We start from the raw sequence: 24,349 nt of genomic DNA, 5'->3' as shown, positions 1-24,349 counted from the left end.
GAACCATACTTGTATCATTTTATTAAAACGTTTATTTACAGATCAATTCGAGTAAAATTACTATTTTTCTGACATAGCACAAATAGATGTGTTTAATGAAACTGTCCAAAATCGCTTTAAGATCTGGGAATGCGAAAGCAACTTTTTCCACCTTGTCCACAAGATGTCATTAGTGAGCAACATGTTGAAAAGCTAGTAACGAACCTTTTTACGATACAGTTGAGGGGAAAGCCTCGGTGCTTCGAAAAGCTTCATTTTCCCATCACTAACACACACACACTGGATGCAGGGATTGACTGACGAGACAGGCTGACTGGAATGCAAGACAAGACAGGTAAGTAATCACAGGTAAGTGTTGTAGATCACCTCTAGAATCCACGAAGGAGAGTAGAGTTAAGGCCCTTTCAAGGCCCTTTCACCGCGTGGCAGTCGCGAGTGTTTAGTTCATTTTCAATGGGAGACAAGCGGCAAACTGCGGACGGTTTCGCTGGCGGCGCGGAGGCGGAACACAAGCGGTGCTCGTGCACCCAAAATCATGCCGCTTCCACGGGCACGGCGCTTCGCGACAGGCGCCGCAAAAGATAAAGGCCCTTTCACACGGGACGTGTCAAGCAGTGAAATTGCCGCGCGGCTGCTGCCTTATCTTTTAGTGGAAGCGTTTTGTGCAGTTGAGGGGGTGTTCGCGACGCGGTCTGGGGGCGGACGTTGCCATAGTTACAGTTGCTTAAAAGTCTAAATAAAACGGAAAATTGTGTTTGTGTCATCCTGTCATTAATTATTGTCATTATTATTATTCAAACTTTTGAAAGACATAGTTTATTATAACACCACGGATAATAATGTATTGTTTGGACACTTTGTACCTGGCAAACTAACTCGTGTGCTCACCCCAACCAAGGATGAGATTTTAGATGATTCATACAGTTACCCCAATGAAATAAAAGTGTCACGGATTGGCCAGGCTCTAACACCAGTCACACCCAGCGATCACAATCACCTGAGTTCTGATGAGTATCACCTGCACCTAATCACCTGCCAACCTATTTATGCACACACCGCACTTCAGTCATCGTCCGGGCACGTTAACTCTACACGGACTCATTGTGTCTCTCGCCTTCGAAGCCACAATCCATACTTACCTGAAAGTACTTACCTGTCTCTCTTGTGTTCTAGTCTTGTGCTCCCTGTGTCTCCAGTCCAGTCTGCGGTGTGTGTCCATCCTAGTCTCGTCCAGATCCATTTCCTGCAAACGAAAGAACGGATTAATCATCTGCTGTACTGCTTATTACTCTACACCGTGCATCCGTTACTCACCTCTCTGGATCAGCCTTTATCCTCACTGTTTCTGCTCTGCTGCAATCTAATAAACATCTTGAATTGTACTTACCTGTCCCGTGTGTCTGTGTGCATAACAAAAACTATTGCAGTTTTTACAGTTGATTAGCTATAAATCACGATATAAATATGCCGCTGCATTAACATGAAGGCAGAAGAAATATTTAATAAGTAACTAGATAAAAAGTTTGTTAGCAAACTTTAAGTTGGCTTGAGAAAGCCTAGCCAGTAAGTTTTAAGTAGTTTTAAAAGCTTTTAGTTTAAAGAAAGTTTAAAGGTTTTCAGTTTGAAATAGTTTTAGTTTGATTAATAAAGTTTGAAGACAGATAGGCTAGATAGATATAAATAGTTTGAAAATAGATAGATTTATAGATATAAATAGTTAGAAGATATAAATAGTTTGCTATGCGGTTTCTAGCATTATTTAAGCAAGACTAGGAAGTCGCTAACATGATTTTTAGCATGACTAGCAAGTCGCTAGCATGATTTTAGCATGACTAGCAAGAAGCTAGCATTATTTTAGCATGACTAACAAGTCGCTAGCATGATTTTAGCAAGACTAGCAAGTCGCTAGCATGATTTTAGCACGACTAGCAAGTTGCTAGCATGATTTTAGCAAGACGAGCAAGTCGCTAGCATGATTTTAGCATGACTAGCAAGTCGCTAGCATGATTTAAGCAGTATTATATCATGACTAGCAAGTCGCTTGCATTATTTTAGCATGACTAGCAAGTCGCTAGCATGATTTTAGCATGACTAACAAGTCGTTAGCTTGATTTTAACAAGACTAGCAAGTCGCTAGCATGATTTCAGAACGACTAGCAAGGCGCTAGCATTATTTTAGCATTATTTTAGCATGACTAGCAAGTCGCTAGCATTATTTTAGCATGCCAGGCAAGTTGCTAGCATTATTCTAGCATGACTAGCAAGTCTCTAGCATGATTTTACCATGACTACCAAGTCGCTAGCATGATTTTAGCAAGACTAGTAAGTAGCTAGCATGATTTTAGCTAGACTAGCAAGTCGCTAGCATGATTTTTAACATGACTAGCAAGTCGCTAGCATGGTTTTAACATGACTAGCAAGTCACTAGCATGATTTCAGAACGACTAGCAAGGCGCTAGCATTATTTAAGCATTATTTTAGCAAGACTAGCAAGTCGCTAGCATTATTTTAGCATGACTAGCAAGTCGCTAGCATGATTTTAGCAAGACTAGCAAGTCGCTAGCATGATTTTAGCTAGATTAGCAAGTCGCTAGCATGATTTTCAACATGACTAGCAAGTCGCTAGCATGATTTTAGCATGACTAGCAAGTCGCTAGCATGATTTTAGCACGACTAGCAAGTCGACTAGCAAGTCGCTAGCATGATTCTGGCATGACTAGCAAGTCGCTAATATGATTTTACCATTACTAGCAAGTCGCTAGCATGATTTCAGAACGACTAGCAAGGCGCTAGCATTATTTTAGCATGACTAGCAAGTCGCTAGCATTATTTTAGCATGACTAGCAAGTCGCTAGCATGATTTTAGCTAGACTAGCAAGTCGCTAGCATGATTTTAACATGAATAGCAAGTCGCTAGCATGATTTTAGCATGACTAGCAAGTCGCTAGCATTATTCTGGCATGACTAGCAAGTCGCTAGTATGATTTTAGCATGACTAGCAAGTCGACTAGCAAGTCACTAACATGATTCTGGCATGACTAGCAAGTCGCTAGTATGATTTTAGCATTACTAGCAAGTCGCTAACATGATTTTAACATGACTAGCAAGTCACTAGCATGATTTTAGCATTATTTTAGCATTACAAGCAAGTCGCTAGCATTATTTTAGCATGACTAGCAAGTCGCTAGTATGATTTTAGCATTATTAGCAAGTCGCTAACATGATTTTAGCATGACTAGCAAGTCGCTAGCATGATTTTAGCATTATTTTAGCATGACTAGCAAAGTCGCTAGCATGATTCTAGCATGACTAGCAAGTCGCTAGCATGATTTTAGCAAGACTAGCAAGTCGTTAGCATTATTTAAGCATGACTAGCAAGTCGCTAGCATGATTTTAGCATTATTTTAGCATTACAAGCAAGTCGCTAGCATTATTTTAGCATGACTAGCAAGTCGCTAGTATGATTTTAGCATTACTAGCAAGTCGCTAACATGATTTTAGCATGACTAGCAAGTCGCTAGCATGATTTTAGCATTATTATAGCATGACTAGCAAGTCGCTATCATTATTTTAGCATGACAAGCAAGTCGCTAGCATGGTTTTAGAATGACTAGCAAGTCGCTAGCATGATTTTAACATTATTTTAGCATGACTAGCAAGTCGTTAGCATGATTGTAACATGAATAGCAATTCGCTAGCATGATTTTATCATGACTAACAAGTCGCTAACATGATTTTAGCATGACTAACAAGTTGCTAGCATGATTTTAGAATGACTAGCAAGTCGCTAGCATGATTTAGCATTACTAGCAAGTCGCTAGCATGATTTTAGCATTACTAGCAAGTCGCTAACATGATTTTACCATGACTAGCAAGTCGCTAGCATGATTTTAGCACGACTAGCAAGTCGCTAGCATGATTTTAGCATCATTATAGCATGACTAGCAAGTCGCTATCATTATTTTAACATGACTAGCAAGTCGCTGGCATGGTTTTAGCATGACTAGCAAGTCGCTAGCATGATTTTAGCATTATTATATCATGACTAGCAAGTCGCTTGCATTATTTTAGCATGACTAGCAAGTCGCTAGCATGATTTTAGCAAGACTAACAAGTCGCTAGCTTGATTTCAGAACGACTAGCAAGGCGCTAGCATGATTTTAGCAAGACTAGTAAGTCGCTAGCATGATTTTAGCTAGACTAGCAAGTCGCTAGCAAGATTTTTAACATGACTAGCAAGTCGCTAGCATGGTTTTAGCATGACTAGCAAGTCACTAGCATGATTTCAGAACGACTAGCAAGGCGCTAGCATTATTTTAGCATTATTTTAGCAAGACTAGCAAGTCGCTAGCATTATTTTAGCATGACTAGCAAGTCGCTAGCATGATTTTAGCAAGACTAGTAAGTCGCTAGCATGATTTTAGATAGATTAGCAAGTCGCTAGCATGATTTTCAACATGACTAGCAAGTCGCTAGCATGATTTTAGCATGACTAGCAAGTCGCTAGCATGATTTTAACACGACTAGCAAGTCGACTAGCAAGTCGCTAGCATGATTCTGGCATGACTAGCAAGTCGCTAATATGATTTTACCATTACTAGCAAGTCGCTAGCATGATTTCAGAACGACTAGCAAGGCGCTAGCATTATTTTAGCATTACTAGCAAGTCGCTAGCATTATTTTAGCATGACTAGCAAGTCGCTAGCATGACTTTAACAAGACTAGTAAGTCGCTAGCATGATTTTAGCTAGACTAGCAAGTCGCTAGCATGATTTTTAACATGAATAGCAAGTCGCTAGCATGATTTTAGCGTGACTAGCAAGTCGCTAGCATGATTTTAGCATTATTTTAGCATGACTAGCAAAGTCGCTAGCATGATTCTAGCATGACTAGCAAGTCGCTAGCATGATTTTAACAAGACTAGCAAGTCGTTAGCATTATTTAAGCATGACTAGCAAGTCGCTATCACAATTTTAGCATTATTTTAGCATGACTAGCAAGTCGCTAACATGATTTTAGCATGACTAGCAAGTCGCTAGCATGATTCTGTCATGACTAGCAAGTCGCTAGTATGATTTTAGCATGACTAGCAAGTCGCTAGCATGATTTTAGCACGACTAGCAAGTCGACTAGCAAGTCGCTAGCATGATTCTGGCATGACTAACAAGTCGCTAGCATGATTTTAGCATTACTAGCAAGTCGTTAACATGATTTTAGCATTACTAGCAAGTCGCTAACATGATTTTAGCATTATTATAGCATGACTAGCAAGTCGCTATCATTATTTTAGCATGACTAGCAAGTCACTAGCATGGTTTTACCATGACTAGCAAGTCGCTAGCATGATTTTAGCATTATTTTAGCATGACTAGCAAGTCGCTAGCATGATTCTAACGTGAATAGCAATTCGCTAGCATGATTTTAGCATTACTAGCAAGTCGCTAGCATGATTTTAACATTACTAGCAAGTCGCTAACATGATTTTACCATGACTAGCAAGTCGCTAGCATGATTTTAGCACGACTAGCAAGTCGCTAGCATGATTTTAGCATTATTATAGCATGACTATCAAGTCACTATCATTATTTTAACATGACTAGCAAGTCGCTAGCATGGTTTTAGCATGACTAGCAAGTCGCTAGCATGATTTTAACATTATTTTAGCATGACTAGCAAGTCGCTAGCATGATTCTAACATGAATAGCAATTCGCTAGCATGATTTTAGCATGACTAGCAAGTCGCTAGCATGATTTTAGCATGACTAACAAGTTGCTAGCATGATTTTAGAATGACTAGCAAGTCGCTAGCATGATTTTAGCACGACTAGCAAGTCGCTAGCATGATTTTAGCATTATTATAGCATGACTAGCAAGTCGCTAGCATGATTGTAACATGAATAGCAATTCGCTAGCATGATTTTATCATGACTAACAAGTCGCTAACATGATTTTAGCATGACTAGCAAGTCGCTAGCATGGTTTTACCATGACTAGCAAGTCGCTAGCATGATTTTAGCATTACTAGCAAGTCGCTACCATGATTTTAGCATTACTAGCAAGTCGCTAACATGATTTTACCATGACTAGCAAGTCGCTAGCATGATTTTAGCACGACTAGCAAGTCGCTAGCATGATTTTAGCATTATTATAGCATGACTAGCAAGTCGCTATCATTATTTTAACATGACTAGCAAGTCGCTAGCATGGTTTTAGCACGACTAGCAAGTCGCTAGCATGATTTTAGCATTATTTTAACATGACTAGCAAAGTCGCTAGCATGATTCTAGCATGACTAACAAGTCGCTAGCATGATTTTAGCAAGACTAGCAAGTCACTAGCATGATTTTAGCATGACTAGCAAGTCGCTAGCATGATTTTAGCATTATTATATCATGACTAGCAAGTCGCTTGCATTATTTTAGCATGACTAGCAAGTCGCTAGCATGATTTTAGCATGACTAACAAGTCGCTAGCTTGATTTTAACAAGACTAGCAAGTCGCTAGCATGATTTCAGAACGACTAGCAAGGCGCTAGCATTATTTTAGCATTATTTTAGCATGACTAGCAAGTCGCTAGCATTATTTTAGCATTACTGGCAAGTTGCTAGCATTATTCTAGCATGACTAGCAAGTCTCTAGCATGATTTTACCATGACTACCAAGTCGCTAGCATGATTTTAGCAAGACTAGTAAGTCGCTAGCATGATTTTAGCTAGACTAGCAAGTCGATAGCAAGATTTTTAACATGACTAGCAAGTCGCTAGCATGGTTTTAGCATGACTAGCAAGTCCCTAGCATGATTTCAGAACGACTAGCAAGGCGCTAGCATTATTTTAGCATTATTTTAGCAAGACTAGCAAGTCGCTAGCATTATTTTAGCATGACTAGCAAGTCGCTGGCATGATTTTAGCAAGACTAGTAAGTCGCTAGCATGATTTTAGATAGATTAGCAAGTCGCTAGCATGATTTTCAACATGACTAGCAAGTCGCTAGCATGATTTTAGCATGACTAGCAAGTCGCTAGCATGATTTTAACACGACAAGCAAGTCGACTAGCAAGTCGCTAGCATGATTCTGGCATGACTAGCAAGTCGCTAATATGATTTTACCATTACTAGCAAGTCGCTAGCATGATTTCAGAACGACTAGCAAGGCGCTAGCATTATTTTAGCATTACTAGCAAGTCGCTAGCATTATTTTAGCTAGACTAGCAAGTCGCTAGCACGATTTTTAACATGAATAGCAAGTCGCTAGCATGATTTTAGCATGACTAGCAAGTCGCTAGCATGATTTTAGCATGACTAACAAGTTGCTAGCATGATTTTAGAATGACTAGCAAGTCGCTAGCATGATTTTAGAATGACTAGCAAGTCACTAGCATGATTTTAGCATTACTAGCAAGTCGCTAGCATGATTTTAACATTACTAGCAAGTCGCTAACATGATTTTACCATGACTAGCAAGTCGCTAGCATGATTTTAGCATGACTAGCAAGTCGCTAGCATGATTTTAGCATTATTATAGCATGACTATCAAGTCACTATCATTATTTTAACATGACTAGCAAGTCGCTAGCATGGTTTTAGCATGACTAGCAAGTCGCTAGCATGATTTTAACATTATTTTAGCATGACTAGCAAGTCGCTAGCATGATTCTAACATGAATAGCAATTCGCTAGCATGATTTTAGCATGACTAGCAAGTCGCTAGCATGATTTTAGCATGACTCACAAGTTGCTAGCATGATTTTAGAATGACTAGCAAGTCGCTAGCATGATTTTAGCACGACTAGCAAGTCGCTAGCATGATTTTAGCATTATTTTAACATGACTAGCAAAGTCGCTAGCATGATTCTAGCATGACTAACAAGTCGCTAGCATGATTTTAGCAAGACTAGCAAGTCGCTAGCATGATTTTAGCATGACTAGCAAGTCGCTAGCATGATTTTAGCATTATTATATCATGACTAGCAAGTCGCTTGCATTATTTTAGCATGACTAGCAAGTCGCTAGCATGATTTTAGCATTGACTAACAAGTCGCTAGCTTGATTTTAACAAGACTAGCAAGTCGCTAGCATGATTTCAGAACGACTAGCAAGGCGCTAGCATTATTTTAGCATTACTGGCAAGTTGCTAGCATTATTCTAGCATGACTAGCAAGTCTCTAGCATGATTTTACCATGACTACCAAGTCGCTAGCATGATTTTAGCAAGACTAGTAAGTCGCTAGCATGATTTTAGCTAGACTAGCAAGTCGCTAGCAAGATTTTTAACATGACTAGCAAGTCGCTAGCATGGTTTTAGCATGACTAGCAAGTCACTAGCATGATTTCAGAACGACTAGCAAGGCGCTAGCATTATTTTAGCATTATTTTAGCAAGACTAGCAAGTCGCTAGCATTATTTTAGCATGACTAGCAAGTCGCTAGCATGATTTTAGCAAGACTAGTAAGTCGCTAGCATGATTTTAGATAGATTAGCAAGTCGCTAGCATGATTTTCAACATGACTAGCAAGTCGCTAGCATTATTTTAGCATGACTAGCAAGTCGCTAGCATGACTTTAGCAAGACTAGTAAGTCGCTAGCATGATTTTAGCTAGACTAGCAAGTCGCTAGCACGATTTTTAACATGAATAGCAAGTCGCTAGCATGATTTTAGCATGACTAGCAAGTCGCTAGCATGATTTTAGCATTATTTTAGCATGACTAGCAAAGTCGCTAGCATGATTCTAGCATGACTAGCAAGTCGTTAGCATGATTTTAGCAAGACTAGCAAGTCGTTAGCATTATTTAAGCATGACTAGCAAGTCGCTATCATGATTTTAGCATTATTTTAGCATTACTAGCAAGTCGCTAACATGATTTTAGCATGACTAGCAAGTCGCTAGCATGATTCTGTCATGACTAGCAAGTCGCTAGTATGATTTTAGCACGACTAGCAAGTCGACTAGCAAGTCGCTAGCATGATTCTGGCATGACTAGCAAGTCGCTAGCATGATTTTAGCATTACTAGCAAGTCGCTAACATGATTTTAGCATTACTATCAAGTCGTTAACATGATTTTAGCATTATTATAGCATGACTAGCAAGTCGCTATCATTATTTTAGCATGACTAGCAAGTCGCTAGCATGGTTTTACCATGACTAGCAAGTCGCTAGCATGATTTTAACATTATTTTAGCATGACTAGCAAGTCGCTAGCATGATTCTAACGTGAATAGCAATTCGCTAGCATGATTTTAGCATGACTAGCAAGTCGCTAGCATGATTTTAGCATGACTAACAAGTTGCTAGCACGATTTTAGAATGACTAGCAAGTCGCTAGCATGATTTTAACATGACTAGCAAGTCGCTAGCATGATTTTAGAATGACTAGCAAGTCGCTAGCATGATTTTAGCATTACTAGCAAGTCGCTAGCATGATTTTAACATTACTAGCAAGTCGCTAACATGATTTTACCATGACTAGCAAGTCGCTAGCATGATTTTAGCACGACTAGCAAGTCGCTAGCATGATTTTAGCATTATTATAGCATGACTATCAAGTCACTATCATTATTTTAACATGACTAGCAAGTCGCTAGCATGGTTTTAGCATTACTAGCAAGTCGCTAGCATGATTCTAACATGAATAGCAATTCGCTAGCATGATTTTAGCATGACTAGCAAGTCGCTAGCATGATTTTAGCATGACTAACAAGTTGCTAGCTTGATTTTAGAATGACTTGCAAGTCGCTAGCATGATTTTAGCACGACTAGCAAGTCGTTAGCATGATTTTAGCATTATTATAGCATGACTAGCAAGTCGCTATCATTATTTTAGCATGACTAGCAAGTAGCTAGCATGGTTTTAGCATTATTATAGCATGACTAGCAAGTCGCTATCATTATTTTAACATGACTAGCAAGTCGCTAGCATGGTTTTACCATGACTAGCAAGTCGCTAGCATGATTTTGTCATTATTTTAGCATGACTAGCAATTCGCTAGCATGATTTTAGCATGACTAGCAAGTCGCTAGCATGATTTTAGCATTACTAACAAGTTGCTAGCATGATTTTAGAATGACTAGCAAGTCGCTAGCATGATTTTAACATTATTATAGCATGACTAGCAAGTCGCTATCATTATTTTAGCATGACTAGCAAGTCGCTAGCATGATTTTGTCATTATTTTAGCATGACTAGCAAGTCGCTAGCATGATTCTAACATGAATAGCAATTCACTAGCATGATTTTAGCATGACTAGCAAGTCGCTAGCATGATTTTACCATGAGTAACAAGTCGCTAGCATGATTTTAGCACGACTAGCAAGTCGACTAGCAAGTCGCTAGCATGATTCTGGCATGACTAGCAAGTCGCTAGCATGATTTTAGCATTACTAGCAAGTCGCTAACATGATTTTACCATGACTAGCAAGTCGCTAGCATGATTTTAGCATTATTATAGCATTACTAGCAAGTCGCTATCATTATTTTAGCATGACAAGCAAGTCGCTAGCATGGTTTTAGAATGACTAGCAAGTCGCTAGCATGATTTTAACATTATTTTAGCATGACTAGCAAGTTGCTAGCATGATTTTAGAATGACTAGCAAGTCGCTAGCATGATTTTAGCATTACTAGCAAGTCGCTACCATGATTTTAGCATTACTAGCAAGTCGCTAACATGATTTTACCATGACTAGCAAGTCGCTAGCATGATTTTAGCACGACTAGCAAGTCGCTAGCATGATTTTAGCATTATTATAGCATGACTAGCAAGTCGCTATCATTATTTTAACATGACTAGCAAGTCGCTAGCATGGTTTTAGCACGACTAGCAAGTCGCTAGCATGATTTTAGCATTATTTTAACATGACTAGCAAAGTCGCTAGCATGATTCTAGCATGACTAACAAGTCGCTAGCATGATTTTAGCAAGACTAGCAAGTCGCTAGCATGATTTTAGCATGACTAGCAAGTCGCTAGCATGATTTTAGCATTATTATATCATGACTAGCAAGTCGCTTGCATTATTTTAGCATGACTAGCAAGTCGCTAGCATGATTTTAGCATTGACTAACAAGTCGCTAGCTTGATTTTAACAAGACTAGCAAGTCGCTAGCATGATTTCAGAACGACTAGCAAGGCGCTAGCATTATTTTAGCATTACTGGCAAGTTGCTAGCATTATTCTAGCATGACTAGCAAGTCTCTAGCATGATTTTACCATGACTACCAAGTCGCTAGCATGATTTTAGCAAGACTAGTAAGTCGCTAGCATGATTTTAGCTAGACTAGCAAGTCGCTAGCAAGATTTTTAACATGACTAGCAAGTCGCTAGCATGGTTTTAGCATGACTAGCAAGTCACTAGCATGATTTCAGAACGACTAGCAAGGCGCTAGCATTATTTTAGCATTATTTTAGCAAGACTAGCAAGTCGCTAGCATTATTTTAGCATGACTAGCAAGTCGCTAGCATGATTTTAGCAAGACTAGTAAGTCGCTAGCATGATTTTAGATAGATTAGCAAGTCGCTAGCATGATTTTCAACATGACTAGCAAGTCGCTAGCATTATTTTAGCATGACTAGCAAGTCGCTAGCATGACTTTAGCAAGACTAGTAAGTCGCTAGCATGATTTTAGCTAGACTAGCAAGTCGCTAGCACGATTTTTAACATGAATAGCAAGTCGCTAGCATGATTTTAGCATGACTAGCAAGTCGCTAGCATGATTTTAGCATTATTTTAGCATGACTAGCAAAGTCGCTAGCATGATTCTAGCATGACTAGCAAGTCGCTAGCATGATTTTAGCAAGACTAGCAAGTCGTTAGCATTATTTAAGCATGACTAGCAAGTCGCTATCATGATTTTAGCATTATTTTAGCATTACTAGCAAGTCGCTAACATGATTTTAGCATTACTAGCAAGTCGCTAGCATGATTCTGTCATGACTAGCAAGTCGCTAGTATGATTTTAGCACGACTAGCAAGTCGACTAGCAAGTCGCTAGCATGATTCTGGCATGACTAGCAAGTCGCTAGCATGATTTTAGCATTACTAGCAAGTCGCTAACATGATTTTAGCATTACTATCAAGTCGCTAACATGATTTTAGCATTATTATAGCATGACTAGCAAGTCGCTATCATTATTTTAACATGACTAGCAAGTCGCTAGCATGGTTTTACCATGACTAGCAAGTCGCTAGCATGATTTTAACATTATTTTAGCATGACTAGCAAGTCGCTAGCATGATTCTAACGTGAATAGCAATTCGCTAGCATGATTTTAGCATGACTAGCAAGTCGCTAGCATGATTTTAGCATGACTAACAAGTTGCTAGCATGATTTTAGAATGACTAGCAAGTCGCTAGCATGATTTTAACATGACTAGCAAGTCGCTAGCATGATTTTAGAATGACTAGCAAGTCGCTAGCATGATTTTAGCATTACTAGCAAGTCGCTAGCATGATTTTAACATTACTAGCAAGTCGCTAACATGATTTTACCATGACTAGCAAGTCGCTAGCATGATTTTAGCACGACTAGCAAGTCGCTAGCATGATTTTAGCATTATTATAGCATGACTATCAAGTCACTATCATTATTTTAACATGACTAGCAAGTCGCTAGCATGGTTTTAGCATTACTAGCAAGTCGCTAGCATGATTCTAACATGAATAGCAATTCGCTAGCATGATTTTAGCATGACTAGCAAGTCGCTAGCATGATTTTAGCATGACTAACAAGTTGCTAGCATGATTTTAGAATGACTTGCAAGTCGCTAGCATGATTTTAGCACGACTAGCAAGTCGTTAGCATGATTTTAGCATTATTATAGCATGACTAGCAAGTCGCTATCATTATTTTAGCATGACTAGCAAGTCGCTAGCATGGTTTTAGCATTATTATAGCATGACTAACAAGTCGCTATCATTATTTTAACATGACTAGCAAGTCGCTAGCATGGTTTTACCATGACTAGCAAGTCGCTAGCATGATTTTGTCATTATTTTAGCATGACTAGCAATTCGCTAGCATGATTTTAGCATGACTAGCAAGTCGCTAGCATGATTTTAGCATTACTAACAAGTTGCTAGCATGATTTTAGAATGACTAGCAAGTCGCTAGCATGATTTTAACATGACTAGCAAGTCGCTAGCATGATTTTAGAATGACTAGCGAGTCGCTAGCATGATTTTAGCTTTACTAGCAAGTCGCTAGCATGATTATAGCATTACTAGCAAGTCGTTAACATGATTTTACCATGACTAGCAAGTCGCTAGCATGATTTTAGCACGACTAGCAAGTCGCTAGCATGATTTTAGCATTATTATAGCATGACTAGCAAGTCGCTATCATTATTTTAACATGACTAGCAAGTCGCTAGCATGGTTTTAGCATTACTAGCAAGTCGCTAGCATGATTTTAACATTATTTTAGCATGACTAGCAAGTCGCTAACATGATTCTAACATGAATAGCAATTCGCTAGCATGATTTTAGCATTACTAGCAAGTCGCTAGCATGATTTTAGCATGACTAACAAGTTGCTAGCATGATTTTAGAATGACTAGCAAGTCGCTAGCATGATTTTAGCAAGACTAGCAAGTCGTTAGCATTATTTAAGCATGACTAGCAAGTCGCTAGCATGATTTTAGCATTATTTTAGCATTACTAGCAAGTCGCTAACATGATTTTAGCATGACTAGCAAGTCGCTAGCATGATTCTGTCATGACTAGCAAGTCGCTAGTATGATTTTAGCATGAATAGCAAGTCGCTAGCATGATTTTAGCACGACTAGCAAGTCGACTAGCAAGTCGCTAGCATGATTCTGGCATGACTAGCAAGTCGCTAGCATGATTTTAGCATTACTAGCAAGTCGCTAACATGATTTTAGCATGACTAGCAAGTCGCTAGCATGATTTTAGCATTATTATAGCATGACTAGCAAGTCGCTATCATTATTTTAGCATGACTAGCAAGTCGCTAGCATGGTTTTAGCATGACTAGCAAGTCTCTAGCATGATTTTAACATTATTTTAGCATGAATAGCAAGTCGCTAGCATGATTTTAGCATGACTAACAAGTCGCTAACATGATTTTAGCATGACTAACAAGTTGCTAGCATGATTTTAGAATGACTAGCAAGTCGCTAGCATGATTTTAGCATTACTAGCAAGTCGCTAGCATGATTTTAGCATTACTAGCAAGTCGCTAACATGATTTTACCATGACTAGCAAGTCGCTAGCATGATTTTAGCACGACTAGCAAGTCGCTAGCATGATTTTAGCATTATTATAGCATGACTAGCAAGTCGCTAGCATGATTTTAGCATTACTAACAAGTTGCTAGCATGATTTTAGAATGACTAGCAAGTCGCTAGCATGATTTTAACATGACTAGCAAGTCGCTAGCATGATTTTAGAATGACTAGCGAGTCGCTAGCATGATTTTAGCTTTACTAGCAAGTCGCTAGCATGATTATAGTTGTATAATACATCTACGATGCTAATTTACACCCATTTATAATGGATGAAGCCTTGGCCTGGAAGAGAGGTCATCAGGTGGTCTCCAGCCTTCACTGGGTGTTTCGACCCTTAACCACAACACCCTCCAGTTGGCGGGTCAGCAGTGACTGGCCAGGTCACTGCCCCTCTCCTCCAGGCTTCCAGCTTGTGCCCTCCCTCTTGTGCCAGAGCCAACAGGAGGCTCTCTCTGCCGCTTCTCCCAGCCTACGAACGGCTGCTTTCCTCAAGTGGCCTCTCAGTCCAACCTTTGTCATCAGATTCCACACAGATTGAGCTGGGAATCCTCGACAGCCGACTTCCACCGTCATCAGCCATGTTATCCACCCCTTGTCCCGGCAGTCTTGGACAAGTTGCTGGTATTTGCCATTTTTTCTCTCTGCAGCTTCCTCACAACCCTCCTCCCACGGTACCGTCAGCTCCACCAAGATGATCTTCTTTCCCTCTAAAGACCACATAATGATGTCGGGCCTTAGAGTTGTGGATAGTACCGCCTCAGGGAAGTGGAGTCTCCTCCCGAGGTCAACCTCCATTTCCCATCCCTGGGCTGACTGCAGGAGATTCTGCCTGGCTTGGCTGTGGACGACAGGTCTTTGGCCCTCTTTCACGAAGGCGATGGTGCTCAGCAGTGGTCTTGCTTTGGCTGGTTGTCTCTTCCCCCTTTCCTTCTCCAGGATGTCTGCGAGCACTGCCAACACCTTGTCATGGCGCCACCTGTACCTCCCCTGTGTCAATGCGATCTTACACCCGGACAGAATGTGCGCCATTGTCCCTTTTCCACCACATAACCTGCACATTGGGTCCTCCCTCCTCCCCCACCTGTGCAAATTAACCCTCTGGGGCCTGAGGTGTTTTGGGGCCCTGAAGAAGTTTTGACATGCCCTGACATTTGTGCTTTTTTCAGTATCTTAAAAACATATGAATGGTTAAAGTCAGATTACATTGTAATCAGCACATATTGGGCTACAATAATATGCAAGCAACATTAATGTGCATGTTTGTGTTTTTGAGAAAACTATGTTTATGCGTGGTTATTGAAAATCTAAAGTTTTGAAGTCACTGAAATAAGGCCATGAAGCACATACAGGACATTTCTTTACAAGACTTTAGATAATTGGATGTCGTAGGCTAGAATTTTTTCAACCAAATGATGTGAAAATCATCTCGTTCACTCGTTCAGAGAAAACAATATATTGATTTACATTTTATAAAACATGTTTTGTGATCGAAAGGGATTATTCATAGGTGTGGCAATGGCCCATGAATATTTAGCAATTCACACCTGAAAGACAAAAGGGCCCTCCCTAATGGCCCCATCAATGTCTGACTTGACTTGACTTGAAGGAAACAATGTGAGAAGATTCAGAGAATGGAGTTTTAGATTATTTTTATTTTATTTACTATCACTGTATAAACAAAACATACATAATGAAGGTCCAAGACACATTATTGAGCTCCCTCATCTAACCACACAGATGTGCACAGACTTTGTGGCATTTCTGAAAACTTCTTCTGAATTCTGTTCAACAAATGAAACAAATCTTACCTGCTATTTTGTGTGCCCTTAAAAAAATACAAAAAAAGTCAAAAACTTGTTTTACACTAGAATATCAGTGTAGTTGAACATCTCAAGTTTCTAGTGCTCTCAGAGGAAAACAGTTTGAAGGGACTCAAGGGAAAGAGGGCAGGATTCATCTTTTGAGCAGGTTTGAGATCACTACAAAAACAAAACAAACCAAAAATCATATCAGGATCATCTGTCAGAATACAGTCTATACTCTAGAATTTGTACTAATGTAAAAAAAAGGACATGTAATATCTAAGAAACTAATAATTATCGTTTAGCACTATATTACTAATAAACGTGATGTAAACACACATTCAGTGTAAGCACTCATATTACTTTTACACTGTTATACAATAAAATAAATAAATAAAGTATGATTCTACATTCATAAAGATATCGTTATAAATGCATCTCACAGTCATAATCACATCGTTTTTCTAGAACATTATAAATATCCTGCCATTGTAAGAGATGCAATGCAATCAAACGTACTTCATAATGTTTCATTTGATAAAGTCAGGAATTTTAGTTTGGAATAAGTCTAACTAGTCAAATGTGTACATGTTTTGTCAAAGTAAATAACAGCGAAAGCTAGTAGGAAAATGAAAGTAAGACTTACTCATGTAAATGTCTCCTCCTGCTGGGTTTGCGTCGCATCGCGTCCTTCTTAGGATTGAGGTACATATAAGTCTTATTCCTCACAGCATGTCTTCATTCAGTAACAAACTGTAACCAAGATGAACTTGAAGTCATGTTGCTTTGTTGCGGTGATGTGGGAGTTTCCTCGTGTACAGATAATCCAGTCCTTGCCTCGCTAGTAGCACATGGCTAATTTGCATGGCAAAAGATTTTGCGATAGTGGGCGCGGTCACATTAGAGATAATTAGTTGGAACTGGATAGACTAGACATCTCCTTGGTTTCATATAGATTAATTTATCACAGATTATTTGTTTTTGATAAAACCTACTTTGTTTAAAAGCATACATCTCAAGCTTTCAGTAGATACCACTTTTATGTTTGTGTGCTAAATATTCACCGTGTTTGAATGATATAAGTGACGCATTTCTAAAAGGAGTTCACGGAGACAGAGAAAACAGAAATCACCCTGTTTGTTTTCTTTATTCTAAATAAAAAAACACAACTTTCTGCTGTTCTTTTGAGTGTGCCCAAATAAAAGTACACGCTTTACAGTTTCCATCGATGTATATCTCTAATGTGTATGACTTAAACCGACAGAGCATTTTTAGTGTCTTTTGCGCTGATCTTAAAAAAAGTAGGTTGGTCACGCCGGCGTGACCGTCGGCCCCAGGGGGTTAACTGGGGTTGGCAAGGTGTCATACACTGCTCTGAGTAGAAAGGATATACGGAAGGGCTCCAGCCGCCACAGTTCACTCCATGTGATTGTTCTCTTGGGGAGGTTCCACCTCGTCCAGGCGCCTTGAGTTGCGAGCTCGATGGATTTTGCTCTTCTCCCGTCTTCCTCAAGGTTTCGGACTTCATCCAGAGTCATAGTTCTCTTCTCCCTAGGGCTAGACTTTGACCACTGTTGGAAATGGGCTGTTCCTAGACCCTGTCTTCCAGTACAAGGGTTTCCAATGATTTCTTTGGTCCTAAGAGAACATTCTGCCAGGTTAATTGCAGTGCTGGCGGCCCACTTACGGCCAGATCTTGTTCTAACTCCTGCTTCCCTGGTGAGTTGGTCTTGAGAGTCCCTATATGTCAAGGACAGTCTGCACTTGGCGACTTTAAACTCCTCCACCACTGATGACAGGGGAAGCTGGAGCTGGCCTGACCTTATGTAAAGCCCCAGGGATGTAAAGCTTGGGGGTATTCCCAACCATCTTCTAAGGTGCTTGTTGAACTTCCTCTCCATTTCTTCAACAGTTGATAGAAGCACCTCATATACAGTGAGAAGCCACATAAGTCTCGGAAGCAGGCCATGTTGGTAGATCCAGCACTTGTATTTTCCAGGCAGGCCAGACTTATCAATCTTCCTCAGCCATTCTTCAACTTGTTTTCCAGTGTTGGAGATGCTGTTCTTGTCTGACAGGGAATCATCATACCACTTTCCAAGGCATCTAATCGGGTTCCCCTGGATGTTCGGTATCACTTCCCCTTGTATAAGTAGCTTGAGCCTTTCAGTTGCTTTGCCCTTTTGGATCACCAGGCTCCTTGATTTCTTGGGCTTAAAGACCATCTTTGCCCAAGTGGCCATGCGATCCAGTTCTGCCAGGACCCATCTTGCCTGCACGTGAGTTGGTGTTATCACAGTAAGATCATCCATGAATGCCCTGATTACTGGCTGTTGACATCCCGCTGTGGTCTTCGGCCCTTTTGACTTTGTACTTGCTGCAGAGATGATCAGGTTCATTCCCATGATGAACAAGATAGGAGAGATTGTGCATCCTGTCACTATCCCCTTCTCCACTGGCTGCCACTTTGTTGTAAACTTGGCGGACTGGAATCGTAGCTTGATGTCTCTCAGGTAACTTGTGATCATGCCCTGGATATTATGCGGGATGTGATAATAGTCCAAAGCTACTTGGATCAAGTTATGGGGAATAGATCCATATGCATTTGCAAAGTCAAGCCAGACAACTGTTAGACTGCCTTTCTTTTCCTTCGCTTCTTGGATAAGTTGGCTGAGGACCCCTGTATGCTCCAAACACCCGGAGAAACCTTTGACACCGCCCTTCTGAATAGAGGTGTTAATATATCCATTCAGGGTCATGTAAGCACTCATTCTCTTCGCAAGTACAGCAAAGAAAATCTTTCCCTCCACACTAAGTAGGGATATAGTTCGGAACTGGCTGATCTGTGTGGATCCCTGTTCTTTGGGCACAAAGCACCCTTCTGCCCTTCTCCAGCTTATTGGAATGGTTCCCTTGGCCCAAATCACCCGCATAAGCTTCCACAGCCTTCGTAGAAGCTTAGGGCATTTTTTATATACTTTATACGGTATACCGCTGGGACCTGGAGCAGAAGATGATCTTGCGTGCTTGACTACCTCTTGAACCTCTCTCCATGATGGACACTCTGTGCTGAGGGATGTGGTAGGTGGATCGATGTTAAGCAGCCCATGATTCCCTTTCAGGGCAACGTCTCTTGTAGGATCCCTGAAAGCCTCCTCAACAGACTGCTCCACCTCCTCTTTGGAACTTGTTAGAGTCCCAGACCTCGCCTCCCCCAGAAGTGATTTAGTGAAGCGGTAGGGGTCCTTTATAAACTGGGCTCGTGCAGCTTCCTGCTTCTTCCGCCTCTGTTTAAACCTCTCTGCTCTTCTTGTTCTAATGAGCTGCTCACGGAGGCTAGCTGTCAGCTCTTTTATTCCTTCCTTTTCTTCTGTGCTTGCTAGTTTGAATTGCTTCCTCAGTGTTTTGATCTCCTTCCTAAGCTGTTTGATCTTTCTTTCTCTTCTGTTGTCTTGCTTTTCTGGTCTTGCTTTATTCTCTCTCCTTGGTACTGTTCCAAACCTTTCCTTTGCCACATTGTAGGCGATGGCTGTTAGTAAATCCACCTTCCGTTCCGCTGATCCTGCTTGAACCGCTCCAAGGACTTTGTCCAGATCTTCATCTAACATGGACCACTCCTTCCCATCACTCATTTTTGGCCACTTGATTCTTTCCTTCGTTGGCTGGGGTTGACTTTCTGGAATGGCGTTGGAGGTTCTCCTTATGTGATCTTGGGGGATTGCCAGCACTGAGAGATCTCTAGGACTATGGTGTGCTTCCTGCCTAGGATTCTCCTGCGTCTCACCAGACGGTTCGTCTGAGCGGTGTGCATGCATCCGTCCTCGTCCACATGCTGACTTGCTCTGATGTATTTTGAGCCCTCTTACGCCCTTGCAGATCCTTCCACAACTACATTTCAACTCTGGTGCCTCCTCAGTCAAGGTAGTTTGTCTTAGCCTTCTCTGCGTCTGTATTACTGTCCTTGTCGTAGCCATTGAATCTGTCCTGGTGAGCCTCTCATCCTCCCCCCCTCTCGGGAGACTCTGGGGGTATTTCTCATTTGTTGATTCTGTAGCTTGCTTGGTGCCCTCTTACGAGTGCTGCAACAGGGGTTGCTGGCCCCTGTTACCCCGCCAGACTTTCCTGGAGGTCAGCTGTCTCTCCAGCGTCACCGACCTTCCTCGGTTGCCATCCAGACTTTCCTGGAAGTCACTGGTTGCCCAGAGAGTTTAGTTGTATAATACATCTACGATGCTAATTTACACCCATTTATAATGGATGAAGCCTTGGCCTGGAAGAGAGGTCATCAGGTGGTCTCCAGCCTTCACTGGGTGTTTCGACCCTTAACCACAACACCCTCCAGTTGGCGGGTCAGCAGTGACTGGCCAGGTCACTGCCCCTCTCCTCCAGGCTTCCAGCTTGTGCCCTCCCTCTTGTGCCAGAGCCAACAGGAGGCTCTCTCTGCCGCTTCTCCCAGCCTACGAACGGCTGCTTTCCTCAAGTGGCCTCTCAGTCCAACCTTTGTCATCAGATTCCACACAGATTGAGCTGGGAATCCTCGACAGCCGACTTCCACCGTCATCAGCCATGTTATCCACCCCTTGTCCCGGCAGTCTTGGACAAGTTGCTGGTATTTGCCATTTTTTCTCTCTGCAGCTTCCTCACAACCCTCCTCCCACGGTACCGTCAGCTCCACCAAGATGATCTTCTTTCCCTCTAAAGACCACATAATGATGTCGGGCCTTAGAGTTGTGGATAGTACCGCCTCAGGGAAGTGGAGTCTCCTACCGAGGTCAACCTCCATTTCCCATCCCTGGGCTGACTGCAGGAGATTCTGCCTGGCTTGGCTGTGGACGACAGGTCTTTGGCCCTCTTTCACGAAGGCGATGGTGCTCAGCAGTGGTCTTGCTTTGGCTGGTTGTCTCTTCCCCCTTTCCTTCTCCAGGATGTCTGCGAGCACTGCCAACACCTTGTCATGGCGCCACCTGTACCTCCCCTGTGTCAATGCGATCTTACACCCGGACAGAATGTGCGCCATTGTCCCTTTTCCACCACATAACCTGCACATTGGGTCCTCCCTCCTCCCCCACCTGTGCAAATTAACTGGGGTTGGCAAGGTGTCATACACTGCTCTGAGTAGAAAGGATATACGGAAGAGCTCCAGCCGCCACAGTTCACTCCATGTGATTGTTCTCTTGGGGAGGTTCCACCTCGTCCAGGCGCCTTGAGTTGCGAGCTCGATGGATTTTGCTCTTCTCCCGTCTTCCTCAAGGTTTCGGACTTCATCCAGAGTCATAGTTCTCTTCTCCCTAGGGCTAGACTTTGACCACTGTTGGAAATGGGCTGTTCCTAGACCCTGTCTTCCAGTACAAGGGTTTCCAATGATTTCTTTGGTCCTAAGAGAACATTCTGCCAGGTTAATTGCAGTGCTGGCGGCCCACTTACGGCCAGATCTTGTTCTAACTCCTGCTTCCCTGGTGAGTTGGTCTTGAGAGTCCCTATATGTCAAGGACAGTCTGCACTTGGCGACTTTAAACTCCTCCACCACTGATGACAGGGGAAGCTGGAGCTGGCCTGACCTTATGTAAAGCCCCAGGGATGTAAAGCTTGGGGGTATTCCCATAGCATTACTAGCAAGTCGCTAACATGATTTTACCATGACTAGCAAGTCGCTAGCATGATTTTAGCACGACTAGCAAGTCGCTAGCATGATTTTAGCATTATTATAGCATGACTAGCAAGTCGCTATCATTATTTTAACATGACTAGCAAGTCGCTAGCATGGTTTTAGCATTACTAGCAAGTCGCTAGCATGATTTTAACATTATTTTAGCATGACTAGCAAGTCGCTAACATGATTCTAACATGAATAGCAATTCGCTAGCATGATTTTAGCATGACTAGCAAGTCGCTAGCATGATTTTAACATGACTAACAAGTTGCTAGCATGATTTTAGAATGACTAGCAAGTCGCTAGCATGATTTTAACATGACTAGCAAGTCGCTAGCATGATTTTAGAATGACTAGGAAGTCGCTAGCATGATTTTAGCATTACTAGCAAGTCGCTAGCATGATTTTAACATTACTAGCAAGTCGCTAACATGATTTTACCATGACTAGCAAGTCGCTAGCATGATTTTAGCACGACTAGCAAGTCGCTAGCATGATTTTAGCATTATTATAGCATGACTATCAAGTCTCTATCATTATTTTAACATGACTAGCAAGTCGCTAGCATGGTTTTAGCATGACTAGCAAGTCGCTAGCATGATTTTAGCATGTTAACAAGTTGCTAGCATGATTTTAGAATGACTAGCAAGTCGCTAGCATGATTTTAGCACGACTAGCAAGTCGCTAGCATGATTTTAGCATTCTTATAGCATGACTAGCAAGTCGCTATCATTATTTTAGCATGACTAGCAAGTCGCTAGCATGGTTTTAGCATTATTATAGCATGACTAGCAAGTCGCTATCATTATTTTAGCATGACTAGCAAGTCGCTAGCATGGTTTTACCATGACTAGCAAGTCGCTAGCATGATTTTGTCATTATTTTAGCATGACTAGCATGTTGCTAGCATGATTCTAACATGAATAGCAATTCGCTACCATGATTTTAAGAAAGGCTAGCAAGTCGCTAGCATGATTTTAGCATGACTAACAAGTTGCTAGCATGATTTCAGAATGACTAGCAAGTCGCTAGCATGATTTTAACATGACTAGCAAGTCGCTAGCATGATTTTAGAATGACTAGCGAGTCGCTAGCATGATTTTAGCTTTACTAGCAAGTCGCTAGCATGATTACAGCATTACTAGCAAGTCGCTAGCATGATTTTACCATGACTACCAAGTCGCTAGCATGATTTTAGCACGACTAGCAAGTCGCTAGCATGATTTTAGCATTATTATAGCATGACTAGCAAGTCGCTATCATTATTTTAACATGACTAGCAAGTCGCTAGCATGGTTTTAGCATGACTAGCAAGTCGCTAGCATGATTTTAACATTATTTTAGCGTGACTAGCAAGTCGCTAACATGATTCTAACATGAATAGCAATTCGCTAGCATGATTTTAGCATGACTAGCAAGTCGCTAGCATGATTTTAGCATGACTAACAAGTTGCTAGCATGATTTTAGAATGACTAGCAAGTCGCTAGCATGATTTTAGCATGACTAGCAAGTCGCTAACATGATTTTAGCATTACTAGCAAGTCGCTAACATGATTTTAGCATTACTAGCAAGTCGCTAACATGATATTACCATGACTAGCAAGTCGCTAGCATGATTTTAGCACGACTAGCAAGTCGCTAGCATGATTTTAGCATTATTATAGCATGACTAGCAAGTCGCTAGCATGGTTTTAGCATTATTTTAGCATGACTAGCTAGTCGCTAGCATGATTTTAGCATTATTTTAGCATGACTAGCAATTCGCTAGCATGATTCTAGCATGAATATCAATTCACTAGCATGATTTTAGCATGACTAGCAAGTCGCTAGCATGATTTTAGCATTATTTTAACATGACTAGCAAGTCGCTAGCATTATTTTAGCATGACTAGCAAGTCGCTAGCATGATTTTAGCAAGACCAACAGGTCGTTAGCATGATTGTAGTATGACTAGCAAGTCGCTATCATTATTTTAGCATGACTAGCAAGTCGCTAGCATGATTCTAGCATGACTAGTAAGTCGCTATCATGATTTTAGCATTACTAGCAAGTCGCTAGCATGATTTTAGCATTATTTTAGCATGACTAGCAAAGTCGCTAGCATGATTCTGGCATGACTAGCAAGTCGCTAGCATGATTTTAACAAGACTAGCAAGTCGTTAGCATTATTTAACCATGACTAGCAAGTCGCTAGCATGATTTTAGCATTATTTTAGCATTACTAGCAAGTCGCTAACATGATTTTAGCATGACTAACAAGTCGCTAGCATGATTCTGTCATGACTAGCAAGTTGCTAGTATGATTTTAGCATGACTAGCAAGTCGCTAGCATGATTTTAGCACGACTAGCAAGTCGACTAGCAAGTCGCTAGCATGATTCTGGCATGACTAGCAAGTCGCTAGCATGATTTTAACATTACTAGCAAGTCGCTAAAATGATTTTAGCACGACTAGCAAGTCGCTAGCATGATTTTAGCATTATTATAGCATGACAAGCAAGTCGCTATCATTATTTTAGCATGACTAGCAAGTCGCTAGCATGGTTTTAGCATTATTTTGGCATGACTAGCTAGTCGCTAGCATGATTTTAGCATCATTTTAGCATGACTAGCAATTCGCTAGCATGATTCTAGCATGAATATCAATTCGCTA

General features: G+C 41.1%; 1 protein-coding gene across 1 annotated transcript; it reads right to left on the bottom strand.

Moving 5' to 3' along the window:
• Positions 1–14,625: 14,625 nt before the first annotated feature.
• Positions 14,626–19,861, bottom strand: LOC141318195 (uncharacterized). Its single transcript, XM_073833185.1, has 2 exons — positions 17,372–19,861; positions 14,626–15,231 (listed from the first exon to the last, which is right to left on the bottom strand). Exons 1-2 carry the CDS (start codon positions 19,859–19,861, stop codon positions 14,626–14,628), a joined length of 3,096 nt encoding a protein of 1,031 aa, XP_073689286.1.
• Between the last annotated feature and the right edge of the window lie 4,488 nt (positions 19,862–24,349).

The sequence above is a fragment of the Garra rufa genome, chromosome 1 (genome assembly GCF_049309525.1).
Source record: "Garra rufa chromosome 1, GarRuf1.0, whole genome shotgun sequence".
In the NCBI taxonomy this organism is placed as follows: Eukaryota; Metazoa; Chordata; class Actinopteri; order Cypriniformes; family Cyprinidae; genus Garra; species Garra rufa.
This window is presented reverse-complemented; position numbering and strand designations above follow the sequence as displayed.

What these genes read in the sequence shown, in the direction of transcription:
- LOC141318195 (XM_073833185.1), bottom strand. Translation starts at nt 19,861, where the DNA reads ATGCATGCACACCGCTCAGACGAACCGTCTGGTGAGACGCAGGAGAAT. An exon ending in TTAACCCCCTGGGGCCGACG is followed by an intron (nt 15,232 to 17,371) that starts GTCACGCCGGCG and finishes GCATTGACACAG; the next exon opens with GGGAGGTACAGGTGGCGCCA.